The 23,366-nt window shown below is 36.1% G+C and overlaps 1 protein-coding gene across 5 annotated transcripts in view; it reads right to left on the bottom strand.

The window, feature by feature from the left end:
• DMD (dystrophin) overlaps positions 1 to 23,366 on the bottom strand; it is a 1,951,117-nt gene that overhangs the window by 1,294,983 nt on the left and 632,768 nt on the right. For all 5 annotated transcript variants that reach the window (XM_058659083.1, XM_058659078.1, XM_058659079.1 and 2 more), the window contains 2 exons: positions 11,470 to 11,557; positions 4,369 to 4,610 (listed from right to left, as the gene is read on the bottom strand). In XM_058659083.1, the coding sequence (XP_058515066.1) occupies positions 4,369 to 4,610; positions 11,470 to 11,557 (330 nt within the window). The remainder of the gene's footprint in view (positions 1 to 4,368; positions 4,611 to 11,469; positions 11,558 to 23,366) is intronic.

The following is a 23,366-nucleotide window of genomic DNA, read 5'->3' as shown; positions in this document are numbered from 1 at the left end:
TGGGGATCATTTACTATTTGATATGTAAAAAGCAGTATCATTTAAACTAAAAACCTGGATCATGGGCCAATTAGGAGGAGGGGGAAATTGAAAGAATTACAGTAATTACTAAGTAAATTTAAATCAGGGATTCTTGGAAATCAAAATGAAAAGACAAAAAAAATCAGCAATTATTTTCAGAAGTATGTATAAGAGAATAACTTTTGCCTTGATGTTGACAGATATCTTAAGCAAATTGGTATAAACAGAAAATACTTCATATGTGCAATTCTAAGACAGTCATACTTCCCTCCTTCACTCCCTTCCTCTCCAAACTTCCTTTGCTTTTTCTAAAAGTTTTACAAAAAAAATTCAATTCACATAATTACAGGCTTTATGTGCCACTAACCATAATACCCAACAAGTAAACGGTAGAAAGTCACAGTTTCACAGGACTACAAGCAAGGGCTAAAAACAAAAATCAATACACAAAACTGTGTCCTTTCCTATACACTTTTTCTATAGTTATATTAAGTATCACATATCAGAGAAAACATCTTTTTGGGACTGGCATATTTCACTAAGCATACTAACAGTTGCACTCATTATGCTGTAAAAGTGAAATATGTTTTCGACACAGAATGATTCACTGTGGCAAGAGCACCTAATGGACAATGCTACTTGTCCTGGTTGTAGGACAGAATATGTGGCTGTAAAAGGATGGAGTGATTCAGGTAAGTTAAGGTATGACAATTCACTTCTTTGGCTGGGTAAATATTAAAGACTCATAGGAAAATGAGATGCCACATCTTCATCATTCAAAAACACACTTTCTCAATCAAGTACTAGAAGATCAGTATGCATTCATGGATGAAGGTGAGAAGTCATGTGAAACTTTGTGCTTTTTTATTATAAATGTAGACATATACTTTGTGTTCTAGATTTTGAAATTGTAGTAATGGCATCTGTTGTAAACAGTTAACAACCCGATTCACATTTGGCCAAATGGAATGCAGTCATTTTTCCTGTTCAGGGAGTATAGAAGTATCTTACAGTATAGCCAAGTGTGTTTGGAAAAACTAAGGGAACTGTGAAACTAATAAAACATTTGAGCAAGTGTTCAGTTGAGACCTGGAAGTTCTGAAAATAAATCGTAGGAAAGATCATTTTGAATGGAAATATACAACATTTAAAAGCTGTTAACAGTTAGCCATTATTTTCATAAAAATACTAGCTGTAATTTTCCTGCAGTGCAAGTTTTCCCCTGTGGGTTTGCTTATCTTTTAAATTGATGTGACTGCCTGATGAAACCTTTTGTGTTTTTCTCAGAGAGGAGCCATGGAATTCCTCCAAATCGCAACAGTGCTGTTAACCCCAACATATTAGGGGAACTGTTTCTTTCCAGGATTAGATTAGGAGCTAAATCTGCAGTCTAGTGAATGTAAAGCATCTCCAAATAAGAGAAAGTAATGACAAACACAACATGATCATTTATTTGCTTATCACTAACCACAGCCAAATAGCATACATTTTAGCACTTGTATGAATACTGAACTTAACCTGTTAAATATATTACCAAAATCAAAACATCAAAGGACTAGAAACCAATAGGCAAGTGACAAAGCGTAAAGAGGTGATCAAGAGGACTGAGTCTGTCATCATTTTCAATGTTTGGGGTTGCATGTAACAAAGTGAATATTTTTCTATTTAGGGTATTTTCCTAAACCTCAAGACTATATTTACTTGTTATTACAAACTGCTCAGAGAAAACCAATTAAAAGATAAAAATATTTAGATATATAAAGTATAAAAAATATTTATAGGGCCCAGTGTAGCAGCCTAGTGGCGAAAGTCCTCGCCTTGCATGCGCCGGGATCCCATATGGGCTCCAGTTCTAACCATGGTAGCCCCACTTCCCATCCAGCTCCCTATGTGTGGCCTGGGAAAGCAGTTGAGGACAGTTCAAAGCCCTGAGAACCTGCACCCACGTGGGAGACCCAGGATAATCTCCTGACTTCGGATTGGCTCAGCTTTGGCTGTTACGGTCACTTGGGGAGTGAATCAGCAGACAGATCCTCCTCTCCGTATATCTGCCTTTCTAATATAAATAAATAAACCTTAAAAAAAACTCTACATTGGTTTTCCACCATACCCAGTTTTTAAGAACTTTTTGAATCGTCATGCGCATGGATAACTTTGTTTTGAATCCATTTTCAAGATATTTTTGAAATTCCCTGGTGCATACAACATCTAACAATTGCCAATTGCCAAATGACCCTCAAATTTATTTAAAAAAAAAAAAAACTGTCCCCTGCACAGCAGCCTTTTTTAAAATCTTTCTCTCTCCTCCTACGTCTCAGTTCCTGTACAACCAGAATGGATGTGCAACTTTTTTGAGTGGCTTGCAGTTTTGTGCTTTCCATTCACTGTGTTCCTTCAGCTTCAGTCTGGCTCTTTATAATTACAACTCATCACAAATGCATTCGAATGCCCTTTCATCAAGGAGGTACCATTGGACGCAACTAGAATTTTATTACTTTTGCATGATACAATTCCTTAGGCTCAGGGATTTCTCTCCCCTCCTAACCCCCACCCCCACCCTCGTTTCCCCCCATATTATTGTAACAGTATAGTCCTTCAACAGCAGTCACAAGGCCATCATTCTGCTGTGCAAGTGTATCATGATATGGCAGGTATAAACCTCAAGTTTTCTATCTTCCAGAACTTTGAGGGAAAAACTGCTATTGTTTAAGCCATCTGGTTTATGTTGTCATGGCAACCTAGCTGTCAAAGCACCATTCTTGGCTACATTAGAATATACAAAGGTATTTCAAAAAGTTTGTGGAAAATTAAATTAAAAGGTAACTTAATTATGGTTCAAAAGGCTTTTGAGGTTCAACAGGCATGTTTCCATAATACATAGTTTCCATTAAAATGCGGATGATATAAATTTTATGGATAAAGGTAGTTTGCAGGTGGTGTTATTAATGATTTCTGTATCTGATTGTAATCAGGCTAAGGTAACATCAGATTTCTGCTGTAAGAAATAAATTAGGTAGCTTATTCCACTAACTCATAGATAAAACCCAAAGATTGTATTTATTCAACTATAAAATGATTGGAAGTACAGGAATAGCCTGGATTTGGATGTAAACCCAGTAAACTACAAGGATATGTGTACTATAGTCTTTATCCTAAAATATGCCTCTTGATTTTCTTTTTATATCCTATCAAGGCAATACATCGCTGAAGAACTATCAGGTCCTTCAACTGTTTTTCCTTTTAAGTTGACTTTGAATGTCCTACCACATTCTGAGCTCAACACTTTTTCCAAGCTTCACTTTCACTTTATTCAAAACACTACTTGTAAGTACACAAATTTACCCCCATTCGTAACTTTATGTGCTAAACACATTCATCTCAATTGGTCATGAAATGTTTATTCCGGGAACATTCCGTTTCACTATTTAATCAATTTTCCATCCATGCATAAATGCATAGTTTACAACAAGGATGGGACAAAAATCAATCTGGTTTTAATTTCTTTGTAAGTTTCACTTATATAAATGTCCTTCTAGTATCTTTCTCAGTTGAAATCCACTCACATTGCAGACACACTGCTCACCCTTCTGTGTGCCACAAGACTGACAGTTGGCAATCACAGCACTTTGCTCACATAGTGATTTGAGATCTAGTCACATGGGGGATGTAAACAGGGAAGGGAGGACCTGTGGTTATTCTCCCAGCCATGTCTTTAGAGCACGGTCTTGAGCTGGCTCCTAAGGCTGTCTTGTCCACCAGACTCTGACTCAGTCCTTCAGCATTTCTTTCCCCTGATCGTTTCTTGCTCAAAGGAGGTTACAACTCTTAGGCTGCATTATTTCACTATCCCTTCTGACTCCTCTGCATTCCAACCATATTGAAAACATGTTTCTGTAAAAAAACCTTCACATTTTGCTAATTGGAATGGGCCTTCAGCTTTAAAGTCTCCTTCTGTATCCTGTGTAGAGCCTATGGGTTTATTGTTACCTGTGTTTCTTCTTATCTGTATGGATTTCACCTTTTAGAATTGGGACTGGACTTCTTTTTTCTTTCTAAGCAAATGAAGAGTTTCAAAGTTGAGGCTGGTTTTTTGTATCATACATGTAATTTTCACAATCCAAAAATCACCTCCCCCTTTTGCAAAGTTACATTACAAATTTACAGTTCGTTAATCTGTATATGATCTATTCCAACTGCTTCTCGTTGCTTATGGTTTCGTCTTGACTGGCTTAGCTAAATCCATAGGAGGCTAAAATTTCAGTACTAAACACTTTGCCACCGTCCTCTTGAAAATTGCAAAGACACGCATAACCATCATGTTCCAAATACAGGAGGGAAGACTCTTACCTTACACATTTTCAACTGGCTTTTAATTGCTGCTGGCTCTGATGCAGTGGTAGGCTGGTTTTTCAACCAGTTTTCAGCAGTAGTTATCATCTGCTCCAATTGTTGTAGCTGATTATAGAAAGTGATAATGCTGTTCTGGTACTCCAGCCAGTGTAGCCTGTCACTTAGCAGCTGACAGAACTCCATCCACCGGCTGTTCAGCTGTTCCGAAGCTTGTTTGATGCTGTCAGCATTAACACCCTCTAGAAAGGGGGGAAAAACTTAGATATATGCCCTGAAGTCACAGACTGAAAGAAAGGATCTGAACACTGGTATACCACAACTGCAAAGGTATTCATTATATGAATTCAAACAAAATTACTTAGCATTAAATATGTGAAAAGTATGAAGATGATTTCTGATGACTGACTGCAAATCATTAGAGTTGCATCTCATCAAATATGAATGCCATAAAATAATAAAGAGCAAGACATTTGATGTACACATGTAGAATCCATTTAGAATTTTAAAAACAGGTAAAAAATTAAGGCAAACGTGTGTTTGCCTTAATTTAAGATGATATGATGTTATGTATAACATGTTATGTTATGTATGTTATATGTTGTATATAAACTAAAATTGAAATGTCAATGAGGTGGTCACAGAAGGTGGTTAAGAACTCGCATTTACTTTTAACATATTGGTTACTCAATTACTATGTCAATTAATTCCATAATGATGTAAATTTTTGCTGATGGTATGTTGGAGCTTTTAATTGATCGGGATGATACTCTGCTTGCTCTGTCTTCAGACCAGAGAGGGTATACCTAAGAAGCCGTTGAACTTGACTGGACAATAAGATGCTGGACTCTATGTTTGGTATATGCTTGCAATGGGGGAAATCTCAACTGAACTTGAACTGTGGTTATGCAACAAGGTGGGAGGGTTTGGGGAAGGGTGGGGAGAATCCAAGTACCTATGAAACTGTGTCACATAATACAATGTAATTAATGAATTAAAAATAATACATTAAAAAAACAGGTAAAAAAGTCAAATGCAAAACTCAAAAATAGACTGTAAAGGAATTTTTTTGGATGTTTCCAAACAAATGTTAACAATTCTGTATATTAAGAATTTTGTTTATACTTTCAAAATTAGTCTTAGAATTCACTGAAATATTATTTATATGCATTTTAAACCAAGAAAAATAATTGCTCCAAAACGAATGATTTTTGCATTTCTGCTATAAAAGGCCAGAAATGGATCATTCATGGACCTAAGAGACGGAAACAAACATTAGGAACAATTCGTTTTCTAATATGAGAAAGGTTTTATTTATAAGTGTGAAAGTTGATGTAAAAGTTTTAAGGGCATCTACAGTGAATGAAACTGAATAAGTAAAATTGTATCAAGGAAAAAACTGAAACAAAGATACCATTACCACCATTATCCTTCAAAAATACACTCAGCTGTCATTTAAAATATGCAAATTCTCTAGATTTGCTTCACAAAATTTAAATTTTCTTATACATAGTTTTTATATTTCTTCCTCAACAGGGATATCATATGATGAATAATATATATTTTATTTCACAAACACACATATACACATATAATTTTTTAAAAACGAAGTGTTGGATGGACAAGGGAGAGGGAAAGAGGTCCGCAGAGGATGAGAGCTAGTGAGCTTGCATTTGTTAGTTCACTCCCCAAAAGCCTACAATGGTCACGACCAAGGCCGGACCACAGCCATGAGCCAGGAGTCATGCAAGTTTCCCATGCATATGAGATCTCACCTACTAGCTGCTCAGCTGTGTTAGCAGAAAACTGAATTGGAAGTAGGAAGTACTCCGGTACCAGGGCTAAGTTCAAATGTATCTTCCCTACTAGACTGCTGAACCAGGATTACTAATTTAATTTCACTGAGTCTCATTTCTCCTATCCACAAAATGAGGTCAAAAGAGATTTAATTCCAGAGGATACTTATGAGAGCTCTGAGTTAATATACAGCAGATATTTGTACATAATTCTGATATATGCTATTTGACCAATACATATTAAGCAATGTTAAAGTACAGAAAATAACAAAAAATACGCAGAAATAAAGAAAAAAGACCAAATCACTCAAGTGATGAAATTAGAGACAGATTCTTTTTGTATGAACAAGGTTTTTAAGGGAAAAAAATGATTACTAGTTTTAAAAATTATTAACTAAGTTTTTATTATATAAATATGGATATAAAATGGGATATACAGAGTTTAATGTAAAAACTGCTTAAAAAGTTATATCAGTTATATATTCTTAAGAGTTTTTAAGGAATTGTAGAATATTTGGTTACATATTCCTAGCTGTTTGCAATTATAGTTAGGGACAGCCAAATCTAAAATTTAAACAGAATTTTCTAATTATATTATATATTACTCAAATTTTTAATACTTCAGAAAAAATGAAATTTGTAGATGTCACTAATGAAGATATAAGAAAGCCAGGGAATCATAACTTTAAATGTGAAAATATTATAATCTAAACATTGTATTACATCACATGTGAACATGCTTGTTGCTAACTAGACTTTCCAGACTATCAGTCCACGTAGGCAGTCTCCGGCAGTATCTTATAATGTTGTTTTGGGGAGTACAAGCAGAATAACTACACTAACAAACACACCGAGTGCCAACTCAATAGCACACTGCGTGTGTACGAATAAAAGCACAAGGGAGCGACAAAGACAGAATCAGAAAGTCACATACAAACAAGAACACTGTTGCACTTGCTCCAGATGTACTTTCAAATTCTTGGTCAGGGCATGAGAAGCACATGCCACAACACTTAATCTATCACTTTTAAGTTAAAAATTAAAGTGCTATTGTTCACAAATTAATTCTCATCCATTTGCCAATACAACTGATGATTTCAGAATGTTCACTATCTCTTGAATAAATACGGGTTCTCAGGTTCTGTAAGTGAATGTTCATGTATGAAAATTTTTATTACATGCATAACTATTTTGCATGTATTCATACAACTGTGCTCCTTAACAGAACTGAAAACATTAATTTTCATGACAGTTTGTAAGTTTAAACACCTACAAAATACAAGTCAGTTGGGCCACTGCTTTTCTGATTTTTTTTGTTAGCTGTTTAAAAACACAAACACTAACTCACCAGCATTATGAACAATACTTAGGAAAACCATTTTGCAGCAGCACATTAGAATCTCGGGGATAATGGATCGTAATCCATTCACATCTCACATCTTAAACAACCCCTGAAATAGTCTAAGAATAAATATATTATACCCAGAGGAAATGGATCATTACTTGAAGTGCATTCATTAATTTTATCACCTGTGTACAGTGCATAACAGACTGTTAGAATGATTTTAATTGTGCACCACCTTCTATGCAAGTACTTCAGAACTGCCACTTAAAGTGAAGTATTCCTCATCAAGTATATTCATCATTAGCCATCCAAGGCAGAATAATGCCAAAACTGTGTTTTCTGAGTTCTTGATTTTGGAAGAATATTTGGAATGAAAATGTGAAGTTGCTAATAACCAGTCTCTTATTTTTTTAATGCACTTTTAGGTGAGGGTCATTACACCTCCATTATGGCATTCAATATAATAGCTTCAAAAGGTAAAAGAAATATCTTCAAGATTCATGAAAGCCTGAAGTTGAATTATACAGGTCTCCATGTGCATACTAACTTGTACACAACCGCTGTACCAGTTGCTAAAATAGGTTTTTTTTTTTTTTTTAAATTTTATTTTAAATTCATTAATTACATTGTATTATGTGACACAGTTTCATAGGTACTGGGATTCAAGTTAATTCTTTGCATCTATTAATTTATACTAAGCCCCTTCTGAGTAGAACACATAAAATTTAGTTACAGGATTTCTACTTATAATTGTTTTCACCGCAGGTTTCTCTCAACAATAGGCATGGCTATGACCAGCGTGCTCTCTCTCGCTAGCTCTCTATTCCTCTTTGTCACACTCACACCCAAATACACACACACACTCACAAGGACAGAGGCTTTTTCTTCGGATGAGGTTAAATCATGAAAGATAATTATATCAATTATTATTTATTGGATGTGTATTCTTTGTAGAATATCGTCTTAAGGATCAGACACAGGAGGTGCAAACCTAACTCAAATAGCCCAGCAGTGAGGGAAACAAAAATCAAGGAGGAAATGCATGCAACTGTAAAAACGCATACATTCTCTAAGGTGGGGCTGGACTACTCTAACCAGTACTCTTTCCAGGCCCCAATCGTGTGAGGCCTGTTACCAAATTATTCTTCGGAAAAATGTCCAATTAGAAGACTTAACTGCTAATTTAAAATCCTTCACAGGGATATGAAAGAAAGATCTTGATAAATTTAGTTTACTGAGGAACCAAACTGAGTATACACTTTGCCTTACCTAGCTGACAAAATTTTGTGTCTCAAACTCAAACGACCCTCTCCCTGTGCTCATTCGCAGCAAGCCATAAGCCAAAACGCAAGCCTCCACTCCAGAGTCACTACAATGGCTACGACGGGGCCTTAGCAGCTTTCAGATTCTCTGTTATAATGTTGATCACACTTACTATCAGGTATTCTCCTGAAATACTGTGAGCCAGTACTGAGGCAATCACAGTGGTTTTTTTTTTAAGATTTTATTTATTTTTATTGGAAAGTCAGATATACTGAGAGGAGGAGAGACAGAGAGGAACATCTTCCATCTGGAGATTCACTCCCCAGGTGGCCTCAATGGCTGGAGCTGAGCCAATCTGAAGCCAGGAGCCAAGAGCCACTACGCTACTGTGCCGGGCACAGCAATGATAGTTTTGAGCTAACTCTGACATACTAAAAGAGTTTCTACTTTCATTTAAACGTTTCCTTAATGTGAGTGTCTTCAGGCTTTTTATTAATGCACAGAAAACTACATTTGGAAACTGAATGTGAAGCACAGTTTAACACTAAAAACACACCATTAATCTGACTAAATAATCATAGTAAAACAATTTTACTGCTTAAAGAACAGGAGATGGATACATACATATATATATTTGTTTTAAAACAAATGGTCTGATACAGCTATTTTTGCCCATTTCAATATTCATGAAAGAAAGCAATTTACATAAATGAGACTTTGTTTTTCATTATACCTAGCTCATAATTATATATATGTGTGTGTGTGTGTGTGTGTGTGTGTGTGTGTGTGTGTGTGTGTGTGTGTGTTTGTAGAGTACTACTTCACAGGAAAAATTAAGAATGAAGTCTAAGGACCAGGCATGATTGCTCCACTGGCTAGTCCTCCACTCACAAGCACAAGGATCCCATATGAACACTGGTTCTAATCCCGGCTGCCCCACTTCCCATTCAGCTCTCTGCTTGTGGCCTGGGATGGCAGTTGAGGACGGCCCAGGCTCTTGGGATCCTGCACCCACGTGGGAAACCCCAAAGTGGCTCTGCACTCCTGGCTTCAGATCAGATCAGCTCAGCTCTAGACATTGCAGCCATTTGGGGAGTGAACTTGTGAATGTAGGAAGATCTTTCTATCTCTCCTCTAAGTATATTTGCAATAACAAATAAATCTTTCTTTAAAAAGAGAACGAAGTCTAATCTTCAGCAAATAAAAGCAAAGAACACACTGCTTCAGGTGCAGAAATGAACATGACATATTTAAATCTAGATTACCTCAAATTTATCTAGTTTCACTCCTGTATGCAAGGGGCTTTATTTTGAAGTAAGTAGTTTAAAACAATGCTCAAATCAATTTTTTCTCCAAATCTATACTATTGAGGAATAAACAAATTATATACAATTGCTAAAATTTTTGAAATTTTAAGTTACTTTATAACACTATTACACTTAAATAAGATCAAATCTTACAGAAAGTTATACTGTATCCACTTTTACATGGAAGTAATGAATTTGGAATCTCATCTTTTCAGTATAATCAAACATCAGTATAAACAGTTACTCCACACCCAATGTGTCCCCATCTATGCTCACTGATTGTCCAGGAAGTTGCTAATTCCTCAAGACTAGTAAGAAGGCTAAGAGTCCTAAAAACCTCAATTATCCAGAATTTTCTCAGTAGTTCCTGGGGGAAATAATATAATAACTACTAGAATATTTTCAGGTGCTGTAATTGTATTTACTTATGCTGTTTAATGCATCAATTAAAACTAGCATCAAAATACATCTAACCAACCTATTATTTTTCAGTATCTATATGGTTCATAAATTATTAACCAAAATCTCAGGTATTATATTTCTTATTTATATGTCTGCCCAATACAGTCTTGGGGCTCATTAGAAGAAGCAAATGAATTGATTTCCTATGAAAATCACTGCACTTTTTAATGTCAACATACCAATTAAAGTAGAAATAATTCATACAGAGATTTTATGCCCAAGAATGCAAACAAAATCTCAGAAATGTTGACACACAATTTGTTCTATTTGTCTACAAATATATCCTTTGCAAACTGAAAAAAAAAGCAAGGAGAGCTATTGCAAAATATAAAAATTATTAACATTTTATGTAAATGATTTTTACAGATATTTTTGGTATGCTCTTAGGAATATTTAATTCATACTTTAAAACAGAAAAAACTTATGTATTATGCTCTTATCTTACTCAAAAAGGGAATAATTTCAAAATATGTTAACCAAGAAAATTGCCATACCATGAAAAATGTAAAATATGTTGTTAGTTTATAGGAATAATGATCAATCCTTTCATATCATTTAATATGCTTGGAGAAATATATCATAAAATTATTCAAATCAAAATCAACTATACATAAAATCTGGGTTATATTAACAACTATTTATTCAAATCTAGTGTTTTGAAATAATTGGAATAAATGCTAGCAGATTTCACTTTAAAACTGACGTCTCCATAACAGAATATTACACAACACACCATTTTCATCCAGTGGACTCCAAGTTGAATTTTCCTTGACAATTTCCTTAGTATTAAGAAAGAATAATAAAATATAAACACTCCCTTTAAATGTGTATTCCAAAAAGCTTGTATAATATAACTCAGTTGATAAATATGAACCTATGTGTTTATCGAATCGCTAAGAAGATTAGCTAATCAACTTCGCATAATTACCATTCACCATCTGTTCCGCCAGGGCCTGAGCTGATCTGCTGGCATCTTGCAGTTTTCTGAACTTCTCGGCTTTTTCTTGCTCAATGGCCTGCAGCATGATAGCAAAGGTGAGTATTTCAATACAAGGACTGTGAATGTACACAGTAATTATAAGATCTACTTCTCTTTCAAGCATTAAGATATTTCACTCTGTCAGCTCATCATGTGAATCAAAACATTTTTTCCCCTCAATTCTTTTGCATCAAAATTCCAATAAAAGCACAAAATATTTTGCTCCTTGCTATTTTTAATACAATTTCTATTTTTAATTTCTATATAATATTTTCTGATATATTTCAATGTAAAGTTGCATAAAATAAATAACAATGAAAGAAAATTCAGACTCCAGTAAGCATATAAAATGGGGAAAAGTAAACTAGCATGACTAATAACAGGAAACAAATAAATATTTAAAGACCAGAAAAGCTAGATTCATTTTCAAAAAGATGTAAAGATCCTTTCTGAATTACTCATAATCAGAGACAATATTTGAACACAAAGTAATGTAGATGAACAATAACTAGTGTTTGATAATATTGAATTTTACTTATAATATTTTTATAGAGAAAAATTTAAACCTAGTTCTTCAGAGTTTGTTTCTTGGGTTTTAATTGTCTTTAGGCCTACATTGTGAGATATAATTACATTACTATGGTTGATTATAAGGTACCGTTAATAAAATATGACATATATCCTGAAATATAACTATCCATGGGGAAAAAAGGCTATCTTGCAACAGCCAGCAGTAAGAATGATTCTTTTAACAACAGTATTTTAAAAGTTCCTAAGAAATTGATACAGGGATTATTCTAAATCAGAATATTTTTCAAAAAGTTATGGCTATTCAAACAAATATTCCATGCTGTAACAGTGGAGTGCATGTTGAAAGGCATATAGCAGGTACATGCACGTTCTGCAGTAACACTCACTCACAAACATGCACAAGGGCAAAAATCATTTGTATCTATACTACCCAATATGCTCTAACCACATGCAGGTGTTGAGCCCTTGAAAGATGATCAGCATGAGTGAAGAAATGAGTTTTCATCACTGATTAAATATAATTAAAATTTAAACAGCAACATGTATCCAGAGCTGACTGTACTTGTAAATGAAAAAAAAAAAAAAAACCTAGATCCTGACTCTTTTCTAAGAATATCAAGATAGGTCAAAATACAGATAGCGCAGAAACACCAAAACTGCTTTGAGCAATAAGTAATTATCTAGACAAGACTGTTTTCCAACCACACCAAAAGATGAAAACACTATAAAGTTATCCATTTATTTTCTATATTTGAAAAGACTATTTCAAAGCAGCTTCATAAGTGGAAGATCTTATAATTCTATAGTAATCAAGACTGTGCTACTGGAGAAAGAATAGATCAGAAAATGGAAAAGAATAGAGAACTAAGAAATAGATTCATGTGAATAAAATCAACTAATATTGATAAAGAAATTTAAAAAATCAAATCTAAATGGATAAAAGATTTAAACTTACATCCAGAAAGTGCCAAACGTTTGGAAGAAACAGATGGAAACACTCTGTAAGCGCAAGTGTAGGCATTGACTTTTCTAGCAAAATCGTTAAAAGCAAAGGAAGTCAAAACCAAAATAAACAAATGGTACTGCATCAAGCTAATAAGCTTATGCACACCCAAGGAAACAAAAAAAGTAAAAAAGCAACCCACAGAATGGGATAAAATCTTTACACACTACACTGTAGACAAGAGGCTAATCATCAGAATATATAAAGAACTCCAGAACAATCAAAACAACAGAACAAAAAACCAGTCAAGAATGGGCACAGGAAATGGACATTTTACAAAGGAACAAATCCAAATGGCTAACCGGCATATGAAAAAATGCTCAAGCTCCCTGGTATAAGGGAAATCCAAATAAAAACATCACTGAGATACCAACCTAACTCCAATAAGAATGGCCCACATACAGAAAACCACAACCAACAGCACTTGGCGATGATGTAGGGGAAAAGGAACTCAACTCCACTGGTGGTAGAATTGCAGGCTGGTGCAAGGCTCTATGGAAATCAGTATGGAGAAAACTCAGGCAACTGAAAATCCACCTACCATATGACCCAGCAGTACCACTTCTAGGAATATATCCAAAACACCTGTTACACGAGAAAGCAACATGCAACCCCACATTCATAACAGTACAAACAATAATCGCATAAACATGGAAGCAACTGAAATACCCATCGACAGAAGACTAGGTGAGGAAACTATGGTTCATCTGCTCTATGGAATACCAGTCAGCTATTTAAAAAAATTTAAGAAAATTAAAAAAAGACAGACATTTGTTCATGGTCAAATGGGCCCAACTGCAAACCATTATGCAAAGGGAAATGAGCCAATTTCAAAAGGTCAGATATCATATCTCACATCAAATCTAAAAATTGATAATATGACATCAAATCTAAAAATTGTATCTAAATTGTATCTTATCACACTTTGTAGCTGTCTGTACTACACGCAATAAGATCTTGTGGTGTAACCCATTAATCAATAATTCATGAAAGACTGATTGCATACGATCACCTGAGATTGTTAGTTTCCATCTTATCACTGTTATTCCTATTACCCATGGATAATGATGATCTAGTCCATACTGTACTCCCACCTGAATAACACATGTCATACGCTGGCTTTAATTTCTGCAGAAGATATTGGACACTCTTTTGCACCACCCTCGATACCCTTGCTACAAGTTCGACAGCACCATGGAAATGAAGACTCACTGTTTAATTTTATTTAGATATTTTTTCCTTTTTTCCCTCTCAACCTGAGGGGCGACTGTCCCTAATGGGAGGTATAATGGAAGTGCAGCAGAAATAAATGTGTCCATAGGCAGAAACAGAGAGAAGTATATCCCTATACTTGCAATACAAGGATGGCCTCATAGCGAAACGACAGATAAGCCCCTACATTGTTGAGAGACACCTCAATGGCAGTATGATGGACTCAAAAGACATATTGAAAGACTGGAGAGGAGAATAGTGGGCAAGTGGGGAGGTGGAGGGGAACCCCCAATGCCTATTAAAATGTGTCATAAAATAAAGAATTAAAAAAATCCAGTAGAGAAAAGAGTCTTAAAAAAAATTGTCCTAAAACTGCTGGACATGTAATGGCCAGTGCTATGGTATAGTAGGTTTAAGCTTCCCTCTGGGGAGTCAGCATCCCAAATGTTTGAAGTCTGGGCTGTACTATTTCCTATCTAGCTCCATGCTAAATGTCTAGAAATGTTAGAAGCAGAGAATGGCTCAAGTCTTTTGGCCAGTGCACCCGAAATTGGAAACCAAGAATAAGGTCTTGGTTCCTGACTTCAGACTCACCCAGCTTTAGCTATTATGGCCATTTGGGGAGTGAATTAGTGGGTGGAGGCTCGCGCTCACACTCTCTCTCTCTCTCTCTCTCTCTCTCTCTCTCTCCTCTCTGTAATTCCGCCTTTACAATAAATAAATAACGCTTAAGACAAGAAATGCATGAAAAGATCATACAGCCTTCAAAAATTAACATAAAATGAGCTGCAAATTCAAGTGTTAAATGCAAAAGCATAATATTCCTAGACATTAACATATGAGAAAAACGTCCATATTATAAAACATTTTAGATGTACTAGCAAAGGAATGATCCATGAAATAATTAATAAGCTGGAATCGATAAAAATTTTTAAATTCTACCTTGGGCAAGACATTGTCAGAAGAATGAAAAGAAAAGCCACAGCCTAGCATAAAATATTTGCAAAAGACATGTTATGAAGGACTGTTGTTTAAATACACAAACAGCTCTTTAAAAAGCAAGTAGATTACCAATTGGTGGGGGAAAGGGAACATACTTTAACAAATGCTGCACTACAAAGGGAATACATTTGCCAAACAGGCACATAAAAAGTTGTAACAAGAGATACACCACACACCTACAGAGTATCCAAAAATCAGAGCTCTGACAATGTTAAATAGTGGTGAACAGGATCATACACATCATTCGCTGCCGAAGGCTGTGCAAACTGTACAGCCTCTTTGGAGATTTCTTAGAAAATTAAACCAACACTGGCCATAAAATCTAGCATTGATGCCCATGCAAAATCCTGCTATGGGTGCTTATAAAGCAGCATTATTTCTAATTGCCAACAAAAATGTCCATCACATGTGAAGGGATAAATGAATTGCATTAAATCTAGACAACAAAAGTAATCATCATGAAAAAATGAGCTTTCAAACAATGAAAAAGACAGGGAGGAAATTAAATGGACATGACTAAGTAAATGATGCCAACATGAAAAGTATATACAGCTATAAGACATCAACTACTTGACAGCCTGGAAAGGGGCAAACTATGAAGATAGTAGAGTGACCAGAGGTTGCGGAAGGTTGGAGAAAGAAGGAAGAAATAGGCATAGAACAATTTGGGGCCCCTGAAAACATTCTGGTACTATCAGGACAAATACTCTCCACTATAAATGTGTCCAAGCTGGTACCAAATATATGCCTTTCCTAATCATCAACTCATCTTTCTGTGAGATGCTGACAATGAGGCAGATTAACTATGTGTGGGAGCAGGGTTTATATGGAAATTCTCTAAACCTTCTATTCAACTTTTTTATGATGAAAAGATTATTCCAAAACTGAAGCCTTCTAAAATCTCAAAAAAAAACAAAAGCAACTTTCACAAACTAGATTGACTAGATTCAATACTAGGAAAACTAGAAGATCTGTCAATAATACAATAAACTTCATTCCAGACAGCTACTATATATAAAAGTCATTAATATTTAGAATACATCTTTTAAAATATTTATTTATTATTATTGGAAAGAGATTTCTAAAGAGGAGAGACAAAGATTTTCCGACTTCTGGTTCAGTCCTCAAATAGCTGAAACTGCTAAAGCTGAGCTGATTTGAAGCCAGGAGCCTGGAGCCTCCTCCAAGTCTCTCACTTGGATGCAGGGTCCCAAAGATTCTGGCTATCGTCTACTGCCTTTCTGGCCACAGACAGACAGGGAGCTTAATGGGAAGTGGAGTAGCCAGGATGTTAACCAGTTCCCATATGGAATGCTGGAGCTTGCAGGTGGAGGATTCGTCCAATGAGCCATAGCATTGGGCCCTTAATTTAGATGTTAGCCTATAGCATACCTAAAAGCAAAACAATGCAAAAAAAAAAAAAAAAAAAGACTTCATATTGCAAGTTTAAGGGTTTCAGATGAAAACTTTAATCTTGTTCAAGACATTTTGCATATGACAGATGTATTTTACTATTTTGCATTCCACTTGAAAAATCAAAGCAACTGGATTCCAATGTTTTGTGATTGTATACTCCCAGATCTCAGTGTAATGGTAAGTTCAAACTTCCGGATAGACTTAAAATGTACTTCCACAGAGATATTACTGAACTGTCTCCACTAACATATGGACAATCAGGGGAGTTTCTAACTAGTCAGTCAAAAGAAAAGTGCATGAAAATAACCACAATATTTGACAAAAAAGTAAGATCCTGGCCAAAGCTTCAACATTGATATTTTCCCTACTTCAGATAATTGATTTTCTTGGGATAATAATTATGCTTAATACAATATTTATTATAAATCATGATAACCACTAAAGCAAAACAACAGATTAAGAAGCAAATCCTACTATCACCTCATTTTGATACAGAAAGAAAGATACAGGGACATTTGGAGAAACTGATGAACAATGGCCAAATCACAATGAAAACAATGTTTCTCATACTGTCTATCAGATTGTGTTTTAGGCAAATTATTGCACAGTCATGCCACAATGACTGTGAGATAGAATGAGGTATTACACTGTCTAATCTTGCACAAGATAATGGTGAGCTTCAATAATTATTTTAAAATACTATCGAAGACTGTGAAACTGGGAAAGTTTTTGATCTAAAACTGGAGTCCTTCTCCTAATTTTAGAGGTTTAGTTCTCTTTTGGAAGGAGTCTGCTGCTTCTGCGGGTAACTTCAGTAAAACCTAATCAGACAGGCATGAGCTATCAGAATGGAACTCATATTCAGGGATATATAATATATTTAGCAATTAATTCAGCATGGGCTTCAAAGTATCAGGAAAAATGCCTGCTCTCAGAATCGATATTGACACTCTAGAAGCTTATTACCAATTTAGTACACAGCACCGAAACTTCACGCCATTGTCAGATGGAATAATATGCAATCCGAGTGGAGCATATTTACACACAGGTCCTAGAAAAAAGCAGCTCATGGCCTACACAGATTTGTCATGACTTAGGGGACATCTGAGCTCTCTTGATAGGTCACAGCATTTAAAAAATCTGATATGAGGTGAAAAATGTCATTTATTTTACATATACAGGCCATAATGTTAAAGAGGAAACCTGAAAAATGGGGAGGGATATGAGTACAAATGTGGCCTGAAGAGTATAAACAAAATAACTAAGTAGAGAACACACTTCTTTTGAAACACAGCTGTAGACGGTTGACGAAAAATAAAATGCACAGTAGAAAGGATCTAGTAATGAAAGCATCGAAAGATAAGCTTTTAGTAGCTCTATGTTCAGATTTTGTTTTTCAGTCTCTACCTCTAACCAACTGATAAGCCTTAGGAAAAAGTGATTCCAAACTTGTGCTTCAATTTTTTTTATGAAGTAACAATGAAGATATATAGTATCTGAGGAGATTAAACGATAAACTACCTACCAAAGTTACAACTTTCTTCCATTAAAGTGTGGAGCAGGGGATAACCAAGCTTTGACAAATGGCATGACACAAATTGAGACGAGAGCAGGATGGGTCAGCAATTAAGATGATGCCTCAGACATCTGCAAACCACAACAGAGTACCTGGGTTCAAATCATGGCTGCATTTCTCATCCAGAGTTCTGTTAATGTTCTGCCTGCAAGGCATCAGATGATGGCCAAGCACTTTATTCCCTGCCAAGCATGCGGGTGATTCAGAGTTCTGGGCTCCTGACTTCTGCATAGGTCAGCTCTGGCTGTTGTTAACATTTGGAGACTGAATTAGAAGACCAAGGTGAAGGGGCAGCGGGGGGTGTAGAGCGTGTGTGTGTGTGTGTGTGTGTGTGTGTGTGTGTACGTACGTGTACATACGTACGTACACGCTGTTCTGCCTTTGGAATAAACACAAACATATACATAATAGTCTTCCTAAAAACCCAAGACTGTAGCAGCCAAACTGGAGCATGTGCTCATTCTAATTAAAGATGATATCAATAAGTTTAAGGAGAAGTTTAGGAAAACATTGTGATGCAAGAGCTAGTTAGAGTATATTACTCATGGAAATACATGAAAAAGTGTTCACAGTGTTTATGAAACAAACACTCCTGAAACACTCCCACATCCAGCAATCTAATCATATGTATACACACTCCTAATCGGACACATGACGTTTTGCCTTAAAATAGTTTGAACTAGTAGTTCCTAATGTTTCCATCTTGTCACACAGGCTCAGAAACTTTTATATAAACTATACAAACACACATACACATGATATGGTACCACTCATTTCCTCTGCAGCTTTCTCCAGGCTGTTTCTCACGAATATTCTGTATGTTTTATGGATGTAAAGTGCTGGATTTCCATCTTTCTCTCTGGACTGCATCTATTTAAGACCATACAGATATACTGTCTATTTTCTTTTCCACTAGCTCTCTAGTACCTATAATGGCTGCATGGTACATAATGTAATGTCAGGTGAAGTCTAATCTAGCAGAACCTTCCTTGTATACAGTATTATGGGCTGTCTGCCTACTTACAATACAATTTTAAGGTGTAAATGCACAACACTTTCTGGTTGCTATACTTAAATACAGCAGTCACAGAAGAACAGCCCATGGAAATAGACGCTAAAACTCAATCAAGTATGGCTAGATGAAATGCAAGTCCTCTACAAACAATGCCTTGTATTGGTCCTGTTCTGATCAAGTTGTGAACAGGGCAACATATCATCACTCAACTAGACAATACAGAGATTCAATAAGATAAAATCATTAAGAACAGATTCTTACCCTTCTTTTCTTCCATGGCTGGCTGTATAATTCCCATGCCTCAAATATTATATACAAACACACAAGGGAATACATACACACACAAAAACACACCCACACAGTGTCTTCCAAAAGTTTATGGAAAATATTCAATACCTTTCCAAGTAATTTGCACTCAAACTTTCTGAAATTCTTTCCCACACAAGTGTACACATGTATATTTTAGATGTAAAGATGCTTTGTATATACTCAAACACGTAAGAGCTTTTCCCCTTGTGTTCAAGGTTAAAGGGAACATCTGAGTAATCTTCAAAAACAGCCTTCATTTTTTAAGTATTAGTCAATATTAGTCCAAGAATCTACTCCGATTTCAGCTCTCATTGTTGTACAGGAAACTTATCAGGAAAGTCACCGATTTTCTTCTTGCCAGACACAATGCTTGTTAGAGCAAAAAGTACTGATAACTACAACTAGCTCCTTGAAATCACCTTGTACATGAAAATATCTCTGTATTTGATATTATCTGTCTTTAATCTTGCTTCCTCAGGAAACTTGTCGAGCTGTTCAATGTATGCATCTTTTGTTTATATCCCTGCCCAGTGTATGTTTACATATGTGAATACATGCTCTTATTCCAACAAAATACCTATTTTACAATGCAATATATTTCAGAAATGATTTTAATATATCAATTACTAATTCATTCAATATGTTTAATATGTGAACCTATGCTTAGAAAATATTAATTGGATTCTGAAGTACTTGGTACAAATAATTTCATATAAATAATTCAGAAGTTCAAAAGTGTAGGATAGGCTTATAAAATTTTTCACAAACCAACATGAAATTATTAATTGTACTTACAATGCAAAATAAAAGACAATGGAATTCTAAAATACAACAACATAAATTAGAAACCAGTGTTGTTGCTGCATAGTGGCAAGCTGCCTCCTGTGCTGCTGGCATCTCATATAGGTGCAAGTTTGAGTTCCTACTGCTTCAATTCTAACCCAGCTGTATGCTGATGCATGTGCAAAACCAGTGGAAGATGGCTGTCATTCGATTCCTTGTACCAATATGGGAGACTGGACAGAGAAGGATGCCTTTGCCCTCACCCAGTGTGGCCTACCCCACCCTGTTTGAGTCATTTGAGGAGTCAACTAGAGGATGGAAGATTTCCATGTTTCTTTCTCCATAACTCTGCAATTCAAATAAAGAGATCTTTAAATGACTAAAAAAAGTAAAAACAGGGCGCGGTCCGGTATCCTAGTGTCTAAAGTCCTCACTTTGCATGTACTGGGATCCTATATGGGCACCAGTTCTAATCCTGGCAGCCCCACTTCCCATCCAGCTCTCTGCTTGTAGCCTGGGAAAGCAGTCAAGGGTGACCTGAAGCCTCGGGCCCCTGAACCCACATGGCAGAACCAGAAGAAGTTCCTGGCTCCTGGCTTCAGATCGGCTCAGCTCTGGGTGTTGCGGCCACTTGGGGAGTGAATGAGCGGGCAGAAGCTCTTCTTCTGTCTCTCCTCCTCTTTGTACATCTGACTTTCCAATAAAAATAAAATAATTTTTTTAAAAAGTGAAAACAAACAAAAACTATTTCTATTCAAAGTATACACAAAGGTCCACTAATACTTCAAACAGCTGATTTAAAACACTTGATGTCGCCAATATAGCCCATGGAACAATGGAAATTCACTTGCCATCAGGGAATTGCAGATAAAAACCACAATGAGGTTTCCTTTCACTCCAAGTAGGATAATCTGAAAACTAGTGATAAATACTAACTTAAGAGGATGTGGAGGAAAAGGTACCCTAATTTACCTTTGGAAGGAATGCAAACCAGTACAACCATTATGGAAGACAGAATGGAAATTCTTTAGAGATCTGAAAAGAGATGTACCATATGCCTCAGCCATCTCACTCCTGAGAATTTACCCAAATAAAAGTAAATCAGCATACAAGAGAAAAAAAAAAAAAACCCACTTGATGTCCTGGCCTAGCGCAATAGCCTAGTGGTTAAATCCTTGCCTTACATGTGCCAGGATCCCACATGGAAACAGGTTCGTGTCCCAGCTGCTCCACTTCCCAACTTCCCACCCAGCTCCCTGATTGTAGCCCGGGAAAGCAGCAGAGCATGGTCCAAACCCTTGGGATCCTGCACACACGTAGGAAACCTGGAGGAAGCTCCTCCTTGCTTCAGATCGGTTTAGCTCCAGCTGCTGTGGCCACTTGGAGAGTGAATGAACTAGCGGATGAAAGATGAAAGATCATTCTCTCTGCATCTCCTCCTCTCTGTATATCTGCCTTTCCAACATAAATAAATAAGCAAATAAATAAATAAATAGGATAGACTCATCGTCTATTCTGGGTGTAACAAGAGGGATATTTGGTCATCAAGGATTGTCTTGTCAACACTACTCCTTTTATCAGTATTCAGCCATGATTATAAAGTGGCTTTGTTTTTATATTGATTCATAATAACCATGGAGTGGACTTGTGTGATGTTGGCATTCTTAGCAGCTGCTCATATTCAATAGGATAATATCACAGACTAGCTACAAACACCAGGGCAGCTTTGAGCAACTTCAAACATTGCTGAACTGCAAAGCTGACTCCTTACTGAAAGAAGCTCTTTGATTTCTTTTTTAAATGATTATGAAGTGGTCCATAGTAGGAACACACTTATTTGTTTAATAAGTTCAGTTTGGCAGAGGCAATGTAAATACTTCTAAAAGAATACTGCATTATGTAGCCAGGGAGATTACTAGAGAAAAGTTCTCTTAAACAAATGCAAGCCACTGTATTAAAAAAACATTTATTTCAAAGTATGTTAGAAAGAGAAAGGAGACAGAGAGAAATGGTTATTACACCCAAAGGCTTATGCTCCTGTAGCCCCAACAGCCAAGGCAGGGTCAGACTGAAGCCAGGAGACAGAAGCCAGGAGCTTTGTGTCTCCCATATGAGTAGCCAGGTCCCAAACACTTGCTCCATACTCTGTCTGCACTTCCAGGTCATTGGCAAATAGCTGGATTAGGAATAGAATAGCTGGGATATTAGCCAGCATCCATATGGGATGCCTGTGTTACAGGCAGCAGCTTCACTCGCTATACTAAATGCTGGCCCCAGCCATGACATTACTTTAGATTAGGCTTGTTATGATGCAGATGGACAAAACTACAACATAGATGATATCCTGTCATTTAGGACAGCACAGATGGACTTAGAGGACTTCACATTACCAGCACTAAGCTAGGCACAGAAAGATAAATATGAAATGACCTCACTCCTATAGAATCTGAATACCTTGATGTTATAGACGGTGAAAGTAGAATGTTGGTTACCAAAGACAAGGGAGAATCATGGAAAATTACAGAAAACATTGGATAAAGGATGGTAAATTATAGACAGGAGTAAGAAGTTCTGGCCTATTTCATGGTAGAGTGCCTTTAAATAATTAATGATAATGTACTGTGTATTTTTCTAAAGAAGAAAAAAACTAGAAAAACAAGGACTTCAAAGTATCTTTGTGACAAAGAAACAGCAAAGGTTTGGGGTCCTAGATATGCTCACCCTGATTCGAACACAAAATGTATACATGCACTGAAACACACAACCACAAAAACTAGGAAAAAACTGTTATGTATCACATAAAAATAAAATATCTATAGAGGTTTGTTATAACTAGCTAGACAACATAAAAAGACTGGAGATATGACTGTGCTGTTAGCTGGATGCAAGCTCTGTTGTGCAGAGGCAGTGATGTTACTGAGAGTACCGGGAGAAGAATTAGCCAAAGTAGTAAAAGCACAAGTTCTCTCACCAGGACACACAGCAACTACCAGCCAAAA

Source organism: Ochotona princeps, chromosome X (assembly GCF_030435755.1).
Source record: "Ochotona princeps isolate mOchPri1 chromosome X, mOchPri1.hap1, whole genome shotgun sequence".
NCBI lineage: Eukaryota > Metazoa > Chordata > Mammalia > Lagomorpha > Ochotonidae > Ochotona > Ochotona princeps.
This window is presented reverse-complemented; position numbering and strand designations above follow the sequence as displayed.